A 23377-nucleotide genomic window follows, 5' to 3' on the forward strand; every position below is an offset into this window, starting at 1 on the left:
GTGTAAAGCAAACTGGTGTAAATTAAGCTGATGTAAATTTATACGAGATCCAAACTCTTGAGCAGCAGGGGTGCTACTGTCTAAAGCCAACCTAAGTCTGGCTGAGGGAAAACAAGTCTTTAAAATAGTGTTTGAGTTACACCATTGTTTCCCAAGTGGACATATGTATCTGTCAAGAACATAGATTCTCAGGCTTAATACCCTAGGGTATTCAACCACTTCAGATGGTTGCATATTAATGAGGCCCACTAGTTACAAAATGTGGTACTGGGACTGAACCAGTCAATATGGTGGCAGTTGGAGATAAAATTTGGCATTATATGCTGGCAATTACTTACACTACTGTCAACTGATACCTAATACATCTTTGGAAATTGGTAAATTCTTTGCCATAGTCTTTTTTTTTTGTAGCAAGGAGTTCCGTAGCCCAGCTTTTTTCAGACTAAGTGCAAACATTTGCTGTGAGGTATTGTGACTCTCCAATTTAGGAAGAATTTGCTGATCCAGAGGCTCTAAATGGATTCTTTTATATTAACTCTTCCTACCTCCACATACCTCTCGGTGTTTTTTTTTAAAAAAAACCAAATCTCTGGTAATTTATTCTCCCATTCTCCAATTCGTACCCTATTCTCCCTGCTCCCCAAACCCCACTATGCAAGTTTCTTTCATCCCTCCTCCCTGGTCCTTTTCACTTCTTTCTCCTATAACAGCTTTCTTCTTTTATCCCTTTCCTTTCTATTCCCACTTTGTTTGTTCATAATAAATATGAACTTCTTATCTCATTTTCTAATTTCCTTCAACATCTCTTCTGGCCCTTTCCCCTCAGAGGAAGCACTTCCATCCCTTCTTTGTCTCCCTCTACTCAGCATACAGATAGGTAGCCGTGTTGGTCTGCCATAGTCAAAACAAAATAAAAAAATTCCTTCCAGTAGCACCTTAAAGACCAACTAAGTTAGTTCTTGGTATGAGCTTTCGTGTGCATGCACACTCCTTCAGATACACTGAAACAGAAGTCACCAGACCCTTCTATATAGTGAGAAGGTGGGGAGGGGTATTACTCAGAAGGGTGGTGGGATTGGGTGATCACAGCTATCTGCCAATCACTCAATCCCACCACCCTTCTGAGTAATACCCCTCCCCACCTTCTCACTATATAGAAGGGTCTGGTGACTTCTGTTTCAGTGTATCTGAAGAAGTGTGCATGCACACGAAAGCTCATACCAAGAACTAACTTAGTTGGTCTTTAAGGTGCTACTGGAAGGAATTTTTTTTATTTTGTTTCTACTCATCACTTGTAGCCAAGTAAGATTATCTTCCATAAACATAAAGTGTTGCTGGTACTGGCATCAGTCCAACCAAAAGGCTATGCCACTGTTAGATGCAGGGCAGTCTGTGGCACTGTGGCCCACCTGAAAGTGGCCCATGGTGGGTTCCTGGCTGGCTCACTGTTTGAGAAACAGTGATGTAGAGAATTCATATCTTGCAACTCCATAAGGTGTCCAAAGCAGATAACAACTCAACCGCTTCTTACAGGTGCCACATGATACTGGTTCTGCATTTCAGAGAATTCAATCTTTTATGGTTGCAGCAGCTGCACTTGCCTACTGACATCTGGTAGGCGCCTCACTGTACTCTTTTAGGCACTTCCTAAAAGCGTTTCAGTTTCAGCAAGCCTGCCCTGATGTTGATGAGAGTTTGAATCTATTTATTTTCATTCTGTTTGATTCTTCTTTTAATGTTAATGTTTCTTGTTGATGTTATTATTTAGTTTTATCTGTTTTATAAACTGCTTTGAGGGTTGCTTTTACAATCAAGCGTAACAATTTGCTGGGCGAAACATACCTGCATTGCAGGAGGTTGAACTAGATGACCCTCTTGGTCCCTTCTTACTTTAAAATTCTATGATAATTTGTATGAAATAAAATAAATTAAACAAGAAAGCAATGCGGTAATAAGAAACACGTTTTGTAAGATGCTAAGGGGCTCCTTTTTGTTTTTGTTATATAATGTTTTTGTTTATTGATTTTTTGTTGTTTGTTATATAAGGCTGAAATCCAGGTAACAACAGTCTAGTCTTCATTTCGCAGCATTGCGTGACTGGCTCTACTTCCCTATGTCAGCGTGAATGTTGTGCTTTGGTTTCCCCCTTCCTAGCTCTCTTTTTCTATCAGAAAAGAAAGCCGCCGCCTTGAGTTCTTGGAATCTGTGGAAAGGACAAACACATAAACAAACAAACCCACGAGCTTCTTAAGTCCCACATCCCAACCAATGGGCAGCCAGCTAGGGCAGCTTTCCCCGCCTTCCTGCCGAGAAGTGGGCGGTGCTTCGTGATTACGGAGCTGGCGGCGTAAAGGTTCGATCTGCGCGTGCGCGAGGAGGCGAGGCTGTCCTGGGTCAGAGTTCCCAGTTGGAGATCTCCCTCCGCTGCTGCGCCCGAGGGTCAATATCTGCCAGGTTGAGAAGCGAAGCTAAGAGTTGGGGCGATGGCGAAGGTGAATGCTAGCGGCGACAGCAAGCCTGGAAAGGAGCCGTGGCGGGGTTGCTATTATACCCTCGAAGAGATCCAGAAGCACAATCACAGCCAAAGCACCTGGATCATCCTGCACCACCGTGTGTATGACCTCACAAAGTTTCTGGAGGAGGCAAGTATAAGGGGCTGGAAAGGTGGGGCTGCTGAGCTTGCAGGCGATTTCAGTCCCGTGGAAGAGACGAAGGGGGCTCGAGTAGTTCTGCACGATCATGCACGCTGGCAACTTGCTCTCAGCGAAAAGCTCCTCCTCTGGGTGTTTTGAGACGAGGGATAGATAGATGGGGACCGTTCAGAGAGCAAGGAGGTGCTTCCGTTAAAGTGCTTCCTTCGTAGGCGTTTTGTTATTTTTGCTGTTCGTCGAAGTGACTTTCTGGTCCTGTAGTGCTTTTAAAGATGAGAAAGTTCAGCTCACATACCACATATTCCATCTGTATCGTTTATTTTATTGTATAGCAACGCAACTTTGTAAGAGGCACTATCATTGTGGGATGAGCTAGATGGAACTGGAATAGCTTGGAAAAGCAAGGTTGCCAAATTTATGGCAAGCTTTGCAATGAAACTGTTGTAACCAGATACTTACAGGCCATTTCTTGCAAGCAATATGACACGCTTCATCCATCAGTTGTTCAAGTATAAAGGGTTGAGTAATGTCATCTTTGTACTAATTAGCTGATTAGAAACAGCCCACGTTCACTTCACTTTCTCCTTTATTCATCAAGGAGCTGAACTATTGTATATTCTAAGGTGCTGTATTTAGAACTTGTGTATCTGTACAGTGCTATTTCTGAAATCCATAACGCTCCTGCTCCCCTAAGGTGGGGAGAATCCAAATGCAGACAATGCATTTGTCCTTCTGTTTCCGGGCTGTTAACATTTCCCCCCAACTTTTCCTATATTTTCCTTCCCACTAGAAATAATGGGAGAGAGAAAGTGAGCTACACTCCTGAGCACATATAAATTTTGCACAGATTTGGGGGAACCCCAGTGGTTTTGGATCTTTTAGCCAGTAGAACCCTTCAGGGTATTGTGGGGGCAGAGAGAGGTGGGCACAAGATCTGCTGTATCTTGAGCCTGTCTTCCCATCACGTGACAGCAGTGGGCCCAATCTGGGCCTCTTCACTACACCAGTCTTGATAACTGGCACAGCAAGGGGCCCGACATCCGCTCTGACTGGTGCAACTGCCAGGGCTGCAGATGTGTCTGCCATCCCATTAAGTCCTGCTGCTGCTGCCCAGTGGTTTGCATTGCCTTCTTAGAAAGAAGTATGGTTGGATGACTAGCCAGAAGTTGTCACTTGTGGAATGTTACCATATCACAGGGTGGGTTGTTTCTCCAAAGGAGGAAAAGATCATATTGCATCAACGTGGGAATTGAATTGGAATCCCTTTGCTAGTGCTGTCTCCGCTTTTTCACTTTCCTAGCATAGTTATGTTAAGCAAAGGATTCATGTTGGGGGCTGCAGTGAAGGATTGTGTCAAGAGTATCTGCAGCACTGCAGTCCTGCACATCTTGGGTGGGTTTTAAATAGCAAGGAGGTACAGCTATGTACCTTGGTCCATTCATCAAACATACAGAACCGTTGCATTGATATACACCAGGGGTCACCAACTTTTGGGCCTTCAGATGTTGCTGAACAGCAGCTCTGATCATCCTTGGCTGTTGTCTAGGCTGGTTGGAGCTGCTGGGAATTGGAGGCCAATAACATCTGAAGGGCCACAGGTTAGCCACCCTTGACAGAGACCTGCTTACTAGTTGTAGCTAGGGAAGATGTTAAGGTTCATGCCATACAACTATTACAGCCCAAAAAATGACTGTGAGTCAGGGGATTGGGGAGCTCTTAAGGAAGCTTAGGATCTTTCAGTTGTCACTGTTGATTTAAATTTAATTCTATAAATAACTGAGCTGCTGTGTGTCATCTGCTGACTGTATTTCTTGGTACACCCATGTGCACTGATAAAAATATGGTTTAAACCTTCTAGCAAACTTTTTGCTAATTTCTGATCTTCTTCTCTGACAGCAATATCTTGGTTTCAATATTGCATGAAAGCCAACGGTGGCTCTTTCGCCTGTGAAATTGATTTTATGTAGCCATTTATTTCATCAGCTTATTCTGAGAAACTGATTGAAGATAGTATGCTATGAAGACACTTTCTCCTTTTTAGATATATTCTCACAAAACTTACTTCAATCACAAAAAAGGAAAAAAGTTGTTTCAATAATTTTTTTTTTTTTGCCACAGATAAACATAATTGCATCCCTCAGACATTGTGTGCAGATAACTTGTGCTAAACATGAGGAAGCTTTTCAGGTTTGGGAAAACTGTAGCAAACTTCCTTTATAGTTTAAATTGTTTACAGTAGTAGGTAAACTATTGGGACCTGTAACAAAATACTGCATTGTTTCTTCACCTTCTGACTGGCATGCTCCTGTTTAGGGTCTCAGCCTGTTCCAGTTCTACCCTTCTCCAGAGCATTATAGGCCAAAGGTCCCCAACATGGCACCCATGGGCACCATAGATGGATCTGCCAGGGCCCACTGCCCCTTCCAGTTTTTTAATTGTTAAGAAAAACAAGGGGTTTTGACTTCTCTTTCGTTACATACTGTGGGGTTCCTTGTTTGGGGTTGTATTTTATGTTTTGGGGTACGTAGGTATTTTGTCTTGCGGAGGGGATTCCAATACCCATTTTTCTTCAGTGAAATGAGTATTTTGTGGTGCCCATAACAGTTTCTTACATTTGAAAATGTGTCCCAATGTTGGGCTCTTCAATGCAAGATCCCCATTCATTCCTTCGCACCTGCTGTTATCAATTTTATTTTACAGCTGGCAGTCAACATTGTGTGTTTACTGACTGAGCTTATTTTCCATTTAGCATTCTTAGTTTTTTTAACATAGTTTTTAAAAATGAAGGGTGAAAACTATTTGGTGTGCTTCTGCCCCCTAAGCATGCTGGCACCTTGTTTCTCATTGGGGCCCTTTTGAGTCCATTCCTCTCAGTGCTCACCACTGAAATTTGCTGTGGAATGATAGTCTAGTTGGGTAGTTGTGCCAAGGCATCTGATAGGCATGTGAGAGCTCCTGTTTTAGTGGGGGGAATACTGTTTCAAGTCTCAAATGTAAATGAGGACAAACTTGTTTGCTCACCCTTTCACCTACCAGGTTGCAATACCAGGAACTCTTCTGACCCCTGCGATCAATAAGCCATCAGCACCAATAATTACAAAATGAGCACCCTTTGGCAAGAACCTAATCTTGACTATTTATGTTTCATATTTGAGTTGAAACTGACCACATTTTGTTTTAATGTCTCTATACTGACAGAAGGGTTGAAGAGTGAAAGGTTGAATTTTTGAAGAAGGAAATCTGGCAGCTGCCTCTACTGCCATTAAAACTTATAGTTAAATATGTGGATAAACTTTTTTCTCTATCATAACTAAGCACATAAAATAATAGGAGAGCAAGAGTCTTAAAAAAGAAACTAAAATGGTCAGACCACCCCCCAACCCTTCTCAAATTAGCTATATTTAAAAGGTAGTGATATTAACAAATCTTTTCCTTTTTTTAAAAAAATAATATTTATTCAAATTTTAAAGGTTAAAAAAATAAAAAAGACAGAAAAAATACAATCAATTAAAAAAAGAACAAATCGAACCTTTACATAGCTTTCTTTCCTTTACTTATTTCCTTGACCTCCTCACACCTCCCATTTTTGTATTCTAATTCAAATTATTATTTCAGCAAATCCTTCCAACCTTGTTTTTATCTTAATAATTTGTCTTAATATACTATAATTTTACGTTCTCTCTTTCACCAATTCATGTTTACTTAATCCTTTATGTCATTTCTGCCAAAACCACATAATTTTCTTTTCCCAACATCTTTCTAACAATCCTTAATTTTACAATATTTTTGAAGATAAACTTTAATTTTTTTCCAATCTTCTTCCACCGACTCTTCTCCTTGGTCCTGGATTCTGCCAGTCATCTCAGCCAGTTCCATGTATTCCATCACCTTCATCTGATATTAACAAATCTTTTCCAAGGATGTTCCCTGGTTAGCCTGTTGCGTAACTTCAGTACCAACACTAGGCACCTGCAGATTTAATATTGTTAATTGGTCACTGATAACTGGCAGCATCCAGAACAAGCCTCTCAGCTCATTTTTGGGAATGAACAGGATTTAGGGTGTGCTGGGTACAGATAATCTGCATTTAATAGGTATTGTCTTAATCTGCCTTTCTCCCTTCAATTCTACATGTATTGCAGGAACTCATAGTGCTCTCTTCTGAGTTTGAACTAACTGTAGCACGTGGTTATGTTCAGTTTCTTTGTGCTTTTTATGCACTGTGGTCTGATTTACATGCAAACTTTTTTTGGGGGGTGATACTGGATGGGTTGCCCTCCTTTTGAGCAAGGGTTTGGCCTAGATGGCTGTGAAAGTGTTCCCAGATCTAGGATCCCATAACTCTATATAGAGAGTTTGATGACATTGTATCTGTACACTTGTTTAAAAATAAATATTACATTTTGACTTTACAGGGTGGGGAGCATAGGAAGCTGCCTTACACTGAGCATTAGTCCATTGAAGTCTTGATTGTCCTCACTGAGTGGCAGTGATTTAATTTGGGAGCTTCTTCGTGCAAAGCAGATGCTCTACCACTGAGCTTCTGCCGTTCCCCAATATCATTCCGCCATGGGATTGGTTTTCTTTTGTTGGATTTAACTGATACACCACTCTCAAACAATTCCTACAAAAACTGGTTCTCCCAGAAGCTTATTTGAGGTTCTTCATTGAGAAAATAGGCATTAGAAGACAACTTGCTTCAGAAAGAACAGTTCCAAATGACTAATCTTGGTCTGCATTGTGTAACCACAGATGAATGCTTTGTTTTAGGGTGCATCTAGTGTGCATGGGACAGCAACTAGGCGTGGTAAGCAAAGGCTTCAGACCTGTGTAAACTGAGACTGTATAGAGTTTCCCACGCTAAAGTAGACTTCCAGACTACTCAATATGGAACACAAAGCTTCTTGATAGTATGAACTTTGAAAACCATTGGAGCAAGCATTTTTATTTCAGCTTGCATGCAGAATTCATTTTTAATGATGGCACCTAACAGAATGCTTTAGATCTATGCAGCTGCAGAGGAAGCCGCTCGGGCGCCTGAGGCGGTGTGCCCAGGGTTGGGGCAAGTCACCCATAGGGGCAGGGTGCACCGCAGGGCCTCCAGAGTCTGCCTGCCTCCTCCCACTCAGCCGCCCTACAGCTGGGGGGGGGGGACAGCGGGTGAACCGCGTGGGCAGCGTGGAGCCTCTGTGCGCCCAAGCCCCTATGGGTGCGTCTCTCCCAGACGCGTGGCTCGGGTGCTGTGCAGGCCCCGCGGTGAGTGCCACCCATCATTTTGTCACCCCCTCAGTGGTGACACCTGGGGCGGGTCGCACCGACCACACACCCCTTCCTCCGCCCCTGGATCTGTGTGTCCTGGCTTCCAGTTGCTCAAGAATAAAGACAGGAGGAAGAGTTATTTTGAAAGGCTTTAATTCTTAGATTACTGCAATACATATGCAAATTGCTGCCTTAAGGCACTTCAGGCAATACACATGCTTAACACAACAGTGGTACCTCAGGTTACATACACTTCAGGTTACATACGCTTCAGGTTACAGACTCCGCTAACCCAGAAATATTACCTCGGGTTAAGAACTTTGCTTCAGGATAAGAACAGAAATCATGCTCCAGTGGTGCAGCAGCAGCAGGAGGCCCCATTAGCTAAAGTGGTGCTTCAGGTTAAGAACAGTTTCAGGTTAAGTACGGACCTCCGGAACGAATTAAGTACTTAACCTGAGGTACCACTGTACAAGAAAGGTAGGTACTGTTGCTGGCAAAGCTTTGGAAGTTGATCCACCACTGTCACTGTTGCACCCCTTTGCTATCCTGTATATAGGAATGGGGTGGACTCCTCTGAAGGCTGTAAGTGTTTCTGCAGTCTTTATCTATGCCTGGTAGGTGGAACCCTTTGTTCCCTTCTCTTTTGATTGCTCCTTTACTTAGGTGATGGGGAAGGTGCCTCTGCCTCCTGAGCGGTGGCCAGCACTCCTGAAACATCCCCCTCTGGGCAGATAGAGCCACTCCCAGTATCTGACAGCTCTGGAGTGAGTGCACCACAGAGAGGCTCTGTCAAGCTAGGAAAAGGAGGCAGGGACAGAGAGGGAGGCAGAATTCACAGCTTGGAGATGGAGAAGACTTGAGAAGATTGAGGAAGCTGCCACCCCCACCCCCCCGGCCAGTCCTCACTAGCAGACATCTGGCAGAGGTTTCCACATCCCGCTGGAGCCTTTTCCCGGGTCCTTGGCCAATCCTCCACCTGATTCAGACAGCCCATTACACTGTATTTCAGCAACATAAGATCTTCATTTGTGATGTAAGGAACATATTTATATTTCACAAAGAAAGTGAACAAGCTGAGACAGGCAGGTTCAACTTGAGCAAAGTTTATATGAAACTGAAATTACCCTGATATCACACGGCTGGTTGCTACATTTGAAAGGCAGCTCTCAGTTCATACTCAAACAACTCTAGAAGTCCCTGCAGGCTGCAGTCAAGACTTGCAAACTGTGCAAGTGCTTCATGGTTCCTCCTATTAATGTGTCTTTTATTTATTTATTTAAGGTACCCACTTTACAAATTTGGTCTTTGACCTGGGTATGACTTACAAGACCACTCCCAATTCTTGTGGGAAGTGTAAACCCATTGGATGTACATTAGCACTCTTGGATAAACTTAGAACATTTTACACAGAAAGCAAATAAAAAGAAATTTGGTTGTCATTAAAGCCTGTGAAAGTCAACTGGTATCTATGATGCTGATGGAAAAACTCCAGCTTTTGGGGAACTATTCTGCTTTTGGGTAACAGGAGCAGGGAACTGTGATCTCTCACTGCTCTGACATATGAACTTGTAGGCTAAGATCTAACATTTAAAAACAACTGCTACAGCAGTGTTGTAAAGTATGAGTGCTGGCTTGCAGACTTGTGCAGCATCATTGCATTTTTTTGCACTTGTGGCTCTCATAAAAGGTACTTGTGTGTATGCAGCCAGGATTTTAAGAGCTATGTATCAGACTTTTCCCTCTCCTCACAAGTTTAATGCGTTAAAAGGTAGTTTGTATGTTTTGGGAGAAGAGTATCTAGTATGCTTTGAAAAAAGAAAGAGAAGGAAAAACTGTTTGTGTAGTAATAAGACTTTGCGAAAGTCACTCGTTTATTTGTTACACTTACAACCTTGATATTTTAGTTGTATACAGTGGTACCTTGGTTCTTGAACTTAATCCATTCCAGGAGTCCGTTCGACTCCCGAAACTGTTCGAAAACCAAGGTGCAGCTTCTGATTGGCTGCAGGAGCTTCCTGCACTCAAGCGGAAGCCGCGTCGGATGTTCAGCTTCCCAGAACACTTACTTCCCAGTTTGCATTGTTCAGGAGCCTATTTGTTCGACAACTAAGCTGTTTGAGAACCAAGGTATCACTGTGCTTAAGATATTTTACAATCTTTTATTTGTGAATTGTCCCACATACACAGCTGCTTTTTGAATAATCTGTATTAGGCAACCACAAGAATTAGGATGGCTAACCTGTGGCCTTCAAAAGGTTGCCTACAACCCCCTTCATCCCTGATGATTGACCATGCTGGTGGGCCCAAAGGGAGTTGTAATCCACAACTGCTGGAGGGCACCAAGTTGGCTACCTGTGCCCTAGAGGCTGCTTCTGCTTGGGTTTAAAATGTGTAGAATGGTGGTATTTTTGAGAACGTGGTATTTGTGTGTCAAGGGAGTGTCTTTGTGCTGCTATTTCCTTCACCTGCTTTTTCTACTGTTGCTTCCAGTGGTGCTATTGTCTAGTGTGGAATGAAGTGAACAGAGCTCACATTTGTGTTAATTGCTGAAAGAAGCCATTTATCATCCAAACAGAAATAAGTTTCTTATCTTTCCATGTGTATCTAGTGAATACTTTTAATTCTAAGGTGTAGCAGGTATGTGAATATTTTGAAGAGATAAGAAACCAAAACATCGTTTCTACACCTGGAAAGATTTACACATATAAGAGTCTGGTGGGGTGTTTTTGCTTTTACTTCACTGCTTTTTCTCCATGGAAAATATGTAGCTATTCCGCAGGTTATCTACAATATATATAATCTTTATCAGTACAAATCATCTAAGGAGACACAGGTCCAAACCTTAGTACAGTTCTTTGTACTAAAGAATGTTGGGGTCTTGGTTTGTGACTTTGATATCTTCTCTCAGTTCAGAAGAACATATAAAGAGGCCACTGGATCAGGCCCATGGGCCACAGATTCCGGCATTCTCTTCTTACAGTGGCCAGCCAGTAGCATTTGACAGCACAGTATATTTTTGCATCTTTACTTGTGGACTCTCCTAAAGATTACCCAGGTGAATGCGTCTTGTGCTGTCAAAGGGAAAACTGTTTTAAATCTGATCATATTTCTCCTTTTCAGTATTTTTAATATTGCTCTGTGCCTTACAATTCAGAACAGGAAGCTTTCTCTCTTCAGTTCATGCTCCATTAAAAAATGGATCACTTCATGAAATGACATTTCATTGCAGCTATTCACCTTTCTTTCAGTATAGATGTACTAATAGGAGTTTGGCCTCATCATCTCTGAAGAGTTGTGTAAATTACGATTTGTTGTTCAACCTGTTTTCTGGATTCAGTTTGCTGAATGCTCTGTAAATCTCACAGCAATCAGCTTCAGCGTCGTTCAAGACCTTTGCTCTACTCCTTTGCTTGGATAGTTATCAGTACTGATTCAAGGGCAGGATTTTGTCATTCATATTTGCACGTTCGCTTTGACTTGCATAATCTCTCTCCAGCATGCACTTCCTTAACCTTTTGGGGATTGACGGCCACATGTAATCTTTGCTCTACACACTTGTGTAACTTTTTGCCCCATTTTGCTTAGTCACTGTGCATAAGCACTGTGCACTTTCTTCACCCAATTATTTTTTTTACACAAAGAAACTTGGAAACTTTTACAAGTTTATCACTTTTAGGCAATAAATAATACCTATGTGTGTTTTTTTAGAATGTTGCCAGGGCATCTCTAGACAGGAGTGGTTTCTTTTGAATGGTTTGATATGGGGAAATTGAGAAAGTTGCCTATATGTTCACTGCCTTGCATATCTGCTTTCCTTCCCATTTCTCTCGAAGTCCTGAAATGACAAGACTAGGAAATGTGGTTTGGTTTTGTTAGTGTTTTCAACTGCTCTTTGATTTAAGAGCTGCAGTGTCAGTTATGTGTGAAATTAATTCTGGAATAAGATCTTGGCTAAACAAGTGCTTCAGATGCCTGACTCGTATGAAGTGCTCTGAGGGTTAAAAACATCTTTATTTTTATATAATGAATGTTATAGTACTTAGGTGGAGCAGCATTTACAGGATCATATAACGTGGATTAAGAACTTCACTCATCCCCTTTTATGCAATAAGAATGAGTTAAACACAGGCAGATTGGACTTCTGCACTGGCAGAGGGCCCACTGCCAGTGGGGGAGGCTGGGTCAAACTTCACAGTGGGAGTGCCAGAGAGAAAGAGAGTGCATATTTATTTAATGGTGTGTTTTTTAAACCCTGCCTTTTAGGAAAGCTTTCCCCTACACATGGCTCTGTGTGTGTGTGTGTGTGTGTGCGCGCACACACACACACACACACACACAACATTCACAACCACAGCACAATCAATCAACAACAATCATTACTAGGTAAGTTAATTTTAAGACATTTAAAACATAACAGCCTGATAAAACTATAAAATGACAGAGCAGCACTACAGAAACTGCAGCTTGATATTTTAAATTCTTCAGATTATGAAAATGCAGTTACAAATCAGTTTTAATGCCCACAGAAGCACCTACACAGTTGGGACCTGCCTGTTCCTAACTGGAATGGAGTTACACAAATATGGTGGCTTGCCAGCCTATTTGGTTTGGTTTTACTGACAAGCATGCTGATGGCAGCAGGGCTGTGAAAACTTATTAAAGTGCCATTAGACTGATATGGGCGAAAGTGAGGCTTCAAGGTAGCCAGTCCTAACCTGTGTTTCAAAGGAACAAGACCCATCTTTGGGGAACTTGATCAGAAGCTGCTGTAAATATTGCAGTTGTAAGACATAAACCAACCAACAATTAAAAATACATTTTTATGAAGGACAGTATAAGGCTGGATGATTGAACTTTGTTTTAATCACAGGCACAGATATATTCTAGTGGTATTTTCCTTGTGTCTACAATATCTACAATACTGATGGTAGTTGCTGGGCAAAATAGTGTTCTTCTGTGTGCTCGACTTTTCCAAAAAACAAGAACCATATGCACACTTGTTATGCATCTAATATTAGAATTTAGGGTCATTCATTGATAGTGATTGGCAGCCAGTTTGGCTTAGAAGTGTACTTTCAGCGGCACAGGTCAACATTTTGTGCATCTAATGAAGTGGACAATGCATGAAAACTCATGCCATAATACATTTGTTAGTTTTTAAGGTACTACAAGATTCCTTATTGAGCATGCAATCTTCCGCAGCTCCATTTGTGAAATTGACAGCTTTAAGATGTACTGATACCTATTGGGACAGAAAGCTTTAAAAAACTATTTGTAAAGTTCATGGATACTTATTCATGTGTTGTTTTCTTACAGCATCCAGGTGGTGAAGAGGTTCTAAGGGAACAAGCGGGAGGAGATGCTACAGAAAGTTTTGAAGATGTTGGCCATTCCACAGATGCCAGAACATTGTCGGATACATTCATTATAGGAGAACTTCATCCAGTAAGTGCACTTTCCATGTACAGAACGTGTGCTTTCTTTTACCTGTATATTTCTCCATATTTTTAAAACCGTAATGAACATATCAAATTGGATGCTGTGATGCAGTGTTCTGTGTCAAGTTGTAACTTTGTAATTTGGGATTAAAAATGTTTGTGCAGTAAAGCAGGTTATCAGTACCTCCTCCCATCAGTTGATGACTTTTTTCAGTGTACAATTTATTAGTGCTTCTCTGCAAGTTCTAAGCTATTTTTTAGGTTTTAGGTTTTTTGTTTTAAAATAGTTGGTTCCTGTGTTCAGGATGGATTGGGAAAGTGAGAAATAAATAACAGTTAAGAAGCAAAATAAGTAAAACATAGCAATAAATTGGCAGTGGCAGTAGAAGTTTAAAAACAAGCTTGTGATTTAGAAGAGACTGATCTGAACACACATTTGCTGCACTGCAAGACATTTGAGTCCAGGACAACAAATGTATGTCCTTCAACAACACTTAATGTTATATCTGAACCAATTACTCTTTGCTAAGATCCCACCAATGCAGTTCCTGTAGCTAACCACAGGATTTATCCTGATGGCTGTTAATTAAATTCTAGCACTAACTGAAACAGTCTTCAGTTTCCAAAATTCTCTGCACATCAGAGAAGTTGCCAGTGTGTGTGTGTGTGTGCATATGCATGCATGCACGCACAAAGGTGCTGTCTCTTTTGGTTGGGTAAAGGACAAACTCTACCCAAGTCCTCTGACACTTAACAGAGGACCTAGGGAATGTTCAGGATCATTTATGCGTTTTGTGCAGAGAATTAGTAATGTTGCCAAGCTATTTCTGCCAGGTATGTCTGCATGGCACTTCCTGCATTCTTCCCTTTCATCATATTTAGTAGGATACACAGCGGTATGGGGTTTTGAGGTTACGTCTCTAAATCGAGCCTCTTCATGCAGTTACCAGACTAAAGTTTAGGTTGGTGCGTTTGATATTTCTGGAGCTGGTACATGAAGAAATTTGCTTTTGTTTAGCATGTGATAAACTACTGTAATGGGTGTTCAAAGTGCACTAATACTTGCTGTGTTCCATGCAAAAGTACCTTCATGACTTTAGTACTGGAATCAAGATGCAGTTACAAAGTCCACTTTTTCAAAAGAGCCAAACAGTTCCTCCTGTTTCATAACACCCCTGTGTCTAAAAGGCATTAGAAGCTTTGTAGAAAACTGATTTTGGCATCAAAACATTGCAGCAAGATTTATTTTTAATAATTTTGTTTCCTTTGCTTTTTTAAAAGTCTTCCACCCACACTTAACTGTTCTGTTATGCTAAAAGATCTGTTATGCTGGAGGACTTGAAAGTAGCTCGTGTGCTACCAGGGAGCATTTAATCAAGCTACAGTAATGTTTATCTCATGTGGAGATAATGTGGAACAACTTTTCTGGAGGCAAACTCAAAATAAGTTTGGTAGAATAGAATTGGATAAGGAAGCATGTTGATAATTATCAGCAAATACTACAAAGAAGATAGGTTGCGAAATGCTTTTAGAATGTATGTGTATCCATATATTCACTAATCAACAGGGTGAAATTTACTATACTAGTTTTACATGTATAAATAACTTTTGGTATTTTGGGGCATTCTACATTGTGTTGCTTATCACTGTTTTTGTGTTGCAGGATGACTGGAAAAAAGTTCAGAAACCAACGGTAAGCATTCCACTTTAAAGCCATCCCACCATGTTAATGTTTGGCGGCAGTGATCTGTGTTACATGCAGTGCTGGCAGGGACTTTAACTAATGTTAAACATCTGTTGCTCCTTTCTGTATCAGCTTGGGAAGAACAGCAAGCAGGGTGCTGTTGCTCTTGTGTCCTGCTTGTGGGATTCCCAGCAGCATCTACTGTGCCATAGTGGGAAATATGAGACTGGACTTTATGCGAGGGTGGTCTTAGGTTTATGGGGAACAGGTCTACAAAATCTTAAGCATGCTAAGTAGCCTAGAACCAGCTGATGTAAGGCTTCACACAGTGTGCGCTAAGAAGGTTCTGCAGCCATTCTCATGTTTCTGATTGTGCAAAAGGCTATGCACTAGTAGAAGTCTTTGCAGAAGTGGAAGAACATCTGAATTCACTCTCCTCAAGCAACATTCTAGCACGAGGCATACAGCAATCCTTCCTTGAACAAGAAGGCACCTTGGGTGGTTCAACTAAATAATTCCGGGCTTTCCCTCCTCCATGCCCCTCCCACCCCCAATTCTACTTCGAAGGGTTGGGCAAACCCTCAGGGCAGATTTAAGGGGCATGTGGAGGAAGGAGAGGGGAAGAACTTTTTTGCTGCAGAAGGATAAACAATTGTGCTGATGGAACACCCTCCCCTTAGCGATGCTTTTAATACAACCCCTTCTGTGCACAGAAAGGCACATCTGGTCCAGCTTTTAGTACTGAAAAAGGAGTTTGAGTCAGGAATTCTTACTTGAAAGCTTTTTCAGATATGAAAATAATGCTGTTCAATATTGCAAAGTATTCTAATGCTCACCAATACTGAACAACAGCTGACATTCTTCAAAAGTAGAGATCTGACCCATGAGACTCAAGTGCTATGTTGTGCACACTGAAGAAGAAAAAAGTAGATGCCATCTAACTCAGTATTGTTCACATTGAATGGCAGTGGCTCTCCAGGGAATGTCCCCTGCCTTGAAACCCTGAGTTAGTCTGATGTGGTAGACGGCAGTCTCCTATCTCACTATTATATTAGCCCCTTTATTCAGAATCATGAGGACTGGAATCTGAAATCGTGGAGAATCCCTGCTAGTCAGTTTGGTTAAAATAGAGTTAGGTAGACCATGATTTTGACTGTATATAATAAGGGAGCTTCCTACGGTCCATGAAAGGTGATGATGCAGAGAATGCTGATATGGTTTACGTCTGAAGATTTTTCAGCAGTTCTGTTCTGCTATCAGGGTACTTTGTCAGGCCTTGACAGATAAGCAGTTCAAATGTGAGCTGAGTGGAAAGTCTCTCCAAATCTTTCTGCATCGCAGAAACTGTTAAGAGGGTGCAAGAACTGCCCTTCTGGATCAGGCTTGAAGATCCACCAAGTCCATCATTTCCCCCCGAGTGGTGGGCAGTCAAATACTTAAGAGACTCTAAGAATTAATTCCCTCCCATTTGTGCAGCATGTGTTTTCCATAGGCATTTCCGTCTCTGAACGTGGAGATTGCAATTAGCTTATCTTCCACAAATGCTGCAAGAATAACAAAGGATCTAGAAGGTTAATTGTATGAAATTTAATTGTGGATAAATTGTGTGGCAAGATTTAAGTGAGGGACACACTGATATATTCCCAAGGCTGAAAAGTGTCCTTGTGGGTTGTAAGATGTTGCAATGAGCCCAGCCATTTATTGTCTAGCTGCTGTATTTTAGGTGTTGACTTTTAAACCAGAACATGGTGGGTTTTTTGCATGGCAACAAGAAGTCATTTCCAAAATTCAGGGAATGTAGCATATACTGCCGTAGCAGCAAGTGAGCACAGACGGCTAATGATCATGATGAAAGGTTAGGTGTGAAAGGTTACACCATATCAGAGGACATCTGAGGAAACAGTAGGTGAACACTCCATGTCAGTAATTGGCATGAGTTACCTTTGTGACAAGGAGGATGGGCAGGAGAGACCACTTAAGTCTAACTAATGTATTGCTTTGTTTTTCAGGAACCTTACATTACCACTCTTGATTCTAATTCCAGGTATTGTATGGCCTTCATTTAACAAGCCAATACTGTTTTTCTTTTAAAAAATGGTATTCACAGTGCTTTTTTCCTAGGAAAATATGTGCCGGTACTCACCGTGAAATTATTACAGTAGGTGTCACAATTTTTAACAAAACAAAACAAAAAGAGGTGCCAGTACTGTGTACCCTTGAGTTCCCCCTGGAAAAAAAAGCACTGGGTATTCAGATAGGTTGACATCCAGTGACGTTCACTGCTTGTGAAAAATAAATTGACTCACTCAGTGGAATTCTGGTTTCTCTCCTCCCCGTTTCCCATGCCCCCGCAAAATCTGCTTGGAGGCGATGTCACCCAACCCTAATGACAAGATTTTGAGGAGCAAGGGGGTGAGGAAAGAGAGGCCATGTTATGCAAGTGGAAGTTTGCTTGCTCTGTGTTGGCGTTTACCTTTACTAAGTAATTTTGTTACTTTCTCATGATGCTATTATTATTTTTATTATTTTTATTACCCTGCTTTTTTGGCTTACAGATAAAAACAAGAATAGCTAAAAACAGGGAAAAATCATTAGAAAACATTAATATATACATTAAAAATCTGAAGACAATTGGAAATGGGGTCATATTTGAAGACTAATGCTTGCATGTGTGTAATTGTTTATTTAACACGACTAGGCCACATTGTGTTTATTGAAAGAGCACCCTAACTCTGGATCTGGCACATTTATTTGTTTATATAAAATGTATAGCTTGCCTTCTGGTGCCTGCTTCACTGCTTCAAGCCCACTGTCTCTAACAGACTTGTAGAAACTTTCCAGTGCTTGGGTCTTGGGAATCTTAGGTTGCATTTGGAAGGCCACATATTTTGAAAATGTTTACATTATATTTGCTTTTTTCACTCTTACTTCAGGATTACATTTCCTAACAAATGTTTTTAAAAAACTTACGTATCTAACTAATTCAGTCGACCTTCTGGATAAAAAGTTCATTTTGGTCTCAGGCTTTTGTCCTAAAGTCTTCAATCCAGCTATATATTTGCTTGCATTTCCACCAGTAGTTCAGAAAAATATTCCTTTGTCCAGGTCATTAATATGAGGAAACCTGTGGCCTCAAGCTGCCAACATCCTTGATAAGTTGACCATATTGGCTGGTGCTGATGGGAGTTAGGAATCCAGCAATAACTGGAGGGCCACAAATTCCTCATCTCTATCTTAGCTCAATGTGACTAAATCTTCATTATAGTTTGCCGAAAATCATATACAACCTTTACTTAGTTGGCTTAACTATATTATCCATTGTATTTCACTTCAAAGTGTTTATGATCTGCTGCTGTCAGACCTAGGATAAAGCCTTAACCAAAAGTTCAGTTTTTCTAAAGTCCATCATATAAAAGCTAATGGATATTTGTATCAAAGTAACTTTATTCTATTTTATTTTATTTATATTTATTGAGTTTTTTAAATACAAAAAGAGCAAAAAAACCAACACCGTATATCCTACCCAAACGAAAACACACAAAAATACACTATTATTTACACAAACATAAATCCTTCCCGCCCCCAATCCCTTCCCACCACCACACCACGACTTCCTTATTGTTTAAGTTCGATATAATCATTGCACTCTTTAGATTTGGGATTTTTATATCTTTATAACATTCCTAGATAATGTTGTTCTTTCCACTTTACTCCTTTAATCTAAACATATCAACATATTCTTTATGGAACAATATCTGACCATGTATTCTTTAAAGCATTGCCATTCTAGTCTAAGTTTTTGGTTTGTCTGCATTCTGATATATCAGAATGTATCAAAGTAACTTTCTGTTTCTTCTAGCACATGGTCCAACTGGGTGATTCCAGCTATAGCAGCAATTATTGTGGCTCTAATGTACCGTTTCTACATGATGGAGTAATCAACATATTGAGAAGCTATAATGGAACAGACTGTTTTGGGAAAGAGAACCAAAAAATGCATCTGAATCTTCACATCAAGACAGTATCTGAGAACAACTTTCAAATTCCATCCTACTCTTTCCCAGAAAGCCAAAATAGGTTGCTTCAGCAATGCACTTTTTAACTCTGCCTTTTATGTAACTGTTTTTAAGTGCTAAAAATTCAGAGGTCTCTTTTATATCATAATGTTCATCAATTAACTATCTGATATTATCACAACGTTTCTTAAGAATAAGACCACTGATTTTATCTATGTTATCAGTATGATACAAGGACACTAAGGCTTAAGGCTTGTCTGGGCTTTCAATGAGTTGTTTGGACTTCTTTTGCTAAAAAAATTAGCAGAGGTTGTGTCTATGCAAATTCCTTCCATTTTTTTTGCCTTCATTTAGAATTTTCTAATGCAAGGACCCACTTTCCATCAGTTTCATAGGTATAATTTGTATATTTTCTCCCCCCCCCCCGAAAAGTCATAGTAAGTTTTTGTTAAGGAAATGAGACAAGGCATATGTATATTTTTTCAATTTAAAACACCGTATTTTCCCGTGTATAAGACGAGTTGTTTTTATTTTTAAAAAATGTTTAAATATGGGGGTCGTCTAATACACAGATGATTCAGATGTTGGATGCGCAATTGTTGACTGCAGCAAGGTCTGCTGGCAATTGGCTGCTGCGGCAATTGGGCATGCAACTGGTGGACAGACAATTGTTCGCTTTGTTGATGCGTGCAATTGTCAGCGGTTCTCAAAGCTCAACAACTCTGGGCATAAACCATTTCCTCAATTTGGAGTCTCCAAAAATAGGGGTCGTCTTATACACGGGAAAATTAAGGTATTTCCATGGCTCCAAAGATTCCACTAGGTCGCATGGCCAGTTCCAGCCCCACAATCAGCAGGCCTTCAAACTTGATTCAAAATGTTAACAGAACAAATCAGACCAGTTCTCTTCTCCACCCCGCCCCCCAAAAAACTGTGTGAAAGTGTGTTCTGCTTGCAAAGTGGGATCTCTGGCTCAACGCTCCTGTCCTATGGTGACAAAATATATTGGGCTGTACTAAATGCTGCTGATCGGCAACAGATTGCCACTCACACAATGGAACTTTCCCCTCTACTGTCCCTTGCAGCCCCCTGTGCACCCTCAAAATTTGCTCCATGGGGTTGGCAGACCCTGCAGAGCAAATTTTAAGGATTCATGAAAGGGAAATCCTGTTGTAGGAGTAAAACTCCACATGCAGCATTGGAGGCAACCCATTGCCTGGCCGACCTGAAATTTTGTTAAAGGAGCAAGAGAGGGAGAAAACATCCAGGGAGGAATTCCACATAGCTTGCCTGAAGGAATGATCTACTCTCTCCTCCCCCTACCCCACACTATTTCGGAGGGGCAATGCAAATTGGGGTGGGGAGCCCCGTTGTGCTTGCGGAAGTCCTTGCATGGGTTTCCACTGGTTAGATTAGTTAGTTGAATGTGGGCCCTGTCTTTGATTTTCCACTGCCTGTGTAAATTTTCTAAGTCTAAATGAAATAGTAGAGCTATTTTAATCAGAATCCACATAATTGTGCAACTCTTAATCATCTTGCTTAATTATCCTTAATTAACTTGATACCTGTCTCTGATTTCTGTGTGATTCCCATGTCCTGCGGAATATATGTAAAAACATATGTGACCTGCCTGTGCCTGTTTATTTTGATGAAATAAGGGTAGTTTGCATCATGTGCCCATTTTTGTTTTTCTTACCTGTGTGTATGTCACTTGCTAACAACATTTGCATTGGTCACATAGAAGATACTCTGGAATAAACTGAAATGTTTACTTCTTTGTTGTTGTTTTCCTTTATCACCAAGTTGTACCATCCATCCACCCTCAAGCTCAGTTGATAGTAATGTAGTAGTTGAATGGGTCATAAAGAAATATGAACTGTAGTTAAAGCAACTGCTTTATGACTCCGAAATAATATTGAATTGGCCTAACAATGCATATCTAGATCTGTACTAACAAATGTTTTGTGGAAGTGCTTTCTCTACCAAAATCTAGAAAATTTCTTTTTAATAGCGATCACAGGGGATTAATATTTCTAAGCTGATCATATAGGAACACCATTCATAGCCTTGCTGAGTGAAAGCCTCTCTGAGCATACCCACAGGCAACTGAACTCTCCCCTTGTACAAACTAGTGCTTCCACTTTTAATTTCAACCATTTCAAGAAATTATCCCTGGATGACCTAAATGCTATTACCGCTTGGCTGGTATTCAACTCTCATTTAAATTATGGAATAGGTCTCTTCATTTCAATGGGTCTACTCTGAGTAAAGCTTAGTTGAATACCACCTCGTATGTTTACAGTCTTTCATATTAATAATCCAGAATCTTCCAGCCTACTGTTATCATTACAATTGCTGATAATGTTATGGGAAACAGCCCTTCATCTGAGAACATTTTTAATATAAAAGCTAAGAGAATTGTGGTAACACGTAGTTCTTCACTACTGTCAATGACACACTCATGTTTCTCCTGTCCCCTTGTGTAATAACATACTTTGGCCTTTTATGTGTACTTGGTGTGCACCCAACCCACTTGCATTCATTAAAAGCATTTCCACCCACTTCTTATTGGAAGACTTTAGTATTGGATTATGTCTTTGAATGCAATAACCAGTCAAACCTGTTTTCAATCTCACTGGTTCCAACAACTTTATAGCAACAGTGCCAGCGTTTTCTCCTTGTACTGCATTATTTTCCACAGCTCAGAATAGAAAACAGAACAGGTTTTTTGGAGCAAAAAGTACACTTTGAGAAGACATCTGAAGGCAGCCCTGTACTGGGAAGTTTTTAATGTTTGATGTTTTATTATATTTTTAAATGTATGGAAGGCACCCAGAGTGGCTGGGGCAACCCAGTCAGAGGGGTGGGGTATTATTATTATTATTATTATTATTATTATTATTTTATTATTATTATTATTATTATTATTATTAAACACTGTATTTGCATTGACAGCAAGACCAAACACCTTGATTTCAGCTGTGTTCACAGATTTATACTTTGTCTGGTGCATTCCCACTGGTTAGGGAAGCAGTGTACACACAATGTTACTCATAATCCCTATCTATCCTATAACTATTCTATTCTTTCTTATGAAATACTGTGTTTTCCGCAAATCACCTTTGATCGAAACTAAAGGGGGGGAAATCTAGCTACTTTTAAAACCAATAATGTTTCTGCATAGTATTTCTAGGAAGTAAGAATGAGCTATCCTATATTCCTTGAATACTTCTCAAATAAATAGGTTTATTTTAAAGCACTTATATACCGCTTAATATTTTATAAATCTCTAAGTGGTGTCCAACATGAATACAATAAACAATGTCATTAAACATAAAATGCAAAACCAGTAAAACTAGTATAAAAGCATATAAAAGCAGGAATCCAGAGAATTCAAATAAATAAAAATACGGCTCAGTCTTCTGGATCCTGATATGTCTCTACAATACATCTGAAGCAATTGATGGTTGCTGCTTCACGTGTTGAAGGGCATTCCATAGTATAGGGGCAGATACCGCCTCACAGATATCTCTGAAATGGGGCAATCTCCTTTAGGTCAATATGGAATTTGTTAATTTTAAAATTTGCATGTGCCATGCTTCCAGAGTACCTTACAACAGAGTAATAAAATGAAAATGATGATGACTGAATAGCCATATAATCCTAAATCTTGATAAGATTTCAAGAGAGGTATGGAAATGCTAACCCATGAGGTGCTTTTAGCATCTTTTTTGAACTGTGGTGGTCCAAAGGCACTGAGAAGATTGTGGTCTCTCCTAGGACTTAAAACGTCCATGCACCTAACTTTCCTCGGCCGAGGTAATATGTACCTAATTTGTTTTGGGTATGAAAATATGTCAAACCCCAGAAATGGCCTGAAGAAAAATATAACACCTCCCCGCCCCAAGAGAGACAGACAAACAATGCCCCACAAAAAACCATGCCCCACAAAACATTAAAATAAGGCAAGCCTTGTTGCATCCCTAAGAAACAACCCAAAAAGACTGGGATCACCACCACTGACAGCAATCCCAATCAGGCTGACCTTTATCCTCCCTCCTCCAGCACCAAGGCAAAGTGTGCTGGTTTGGGGAGTTTTCTGAGCAGCTGCAGCCATGCAAGTTGATGGTCTCTACAGACTCAGTGGAGCCTAGCCCAGAGGAAAATGCCTCCCAGAAAAGACAGCCTCTTGGAGGTAGCTGGAGTTGTCATGCTAACCAGTACCAGAACCTCTCTCCACTCCCTCTCTTCCAGCCACTGTCCCCCATGCTTGCTTCTTGCATTCTTGGCTTTTGTTTTGGCCTCTGTTGTAAGTTGCCTGGAGGT

At 40.6% G+C, this 23377-nt stretch overlaps 1 protein-coding gene across 1 annotated transcript; it reads left to right on the forward strand.

The window, feature by feature from the left end:
* Positions 1-2346: 2346 nt before the first annotated feature.
* CYB5A (cytochrome b5 type A) lies at positions 2347-20825 on the forward strand. Its single transcript, XM_079984867.1, has 5 exons — positions 2347-2642; positions 13230-13358; positions 15015-15044; positions 17045-17079; positions 18895-20825. Exons 1-5 carry the CDS (start codon positions 2484-2486, stop codon positions 18971-18973), a joined length of 432 nt encoding a protein of 143 aa, XP_079840993.1. The 5' UTR covers positions 2347-2483; the 3' UTR covers positions 18974-20825.
* Positions 20826-23377: the final 2552 nt, after the last annotated feature.

This window comes from Podarcis cretensis (assembly GCF_951804945.1).
Source record: "Podarcis cretensis genome assembly, chromosome: 7".
NCBI lineage: Eukaryota > Metazoa > Chordata > Lepidosauria > Squamata > Lacertidae > Podarcis > Podarcis cretensis.

Excerpts from the sequence above, each read along its gene's own strand:
- CYB5A (XM_079984867.1), top strand. The coding sequence starts at position 2,484 with ATGGCGAAGGTGAATGCTAGCGGCGACAGCAAGCCTGGAAAGGAGCCG. Across the intron at positions 15,045-17,044 it reads AAAAAGTTCAGAAACCAACG|GAACCTTACATTACCACTCT; the intron begins GTAAGCATTCCA and ends TTTGTTTTTCAG. Across the intron at positions 17,080-18,894 it reads ACTCTTGATTCTAATTCCAG|CACATGGTCCAACTGGGTGA; the intron begins GTATTGTATGGC and ends TGTTTCTTCTAG.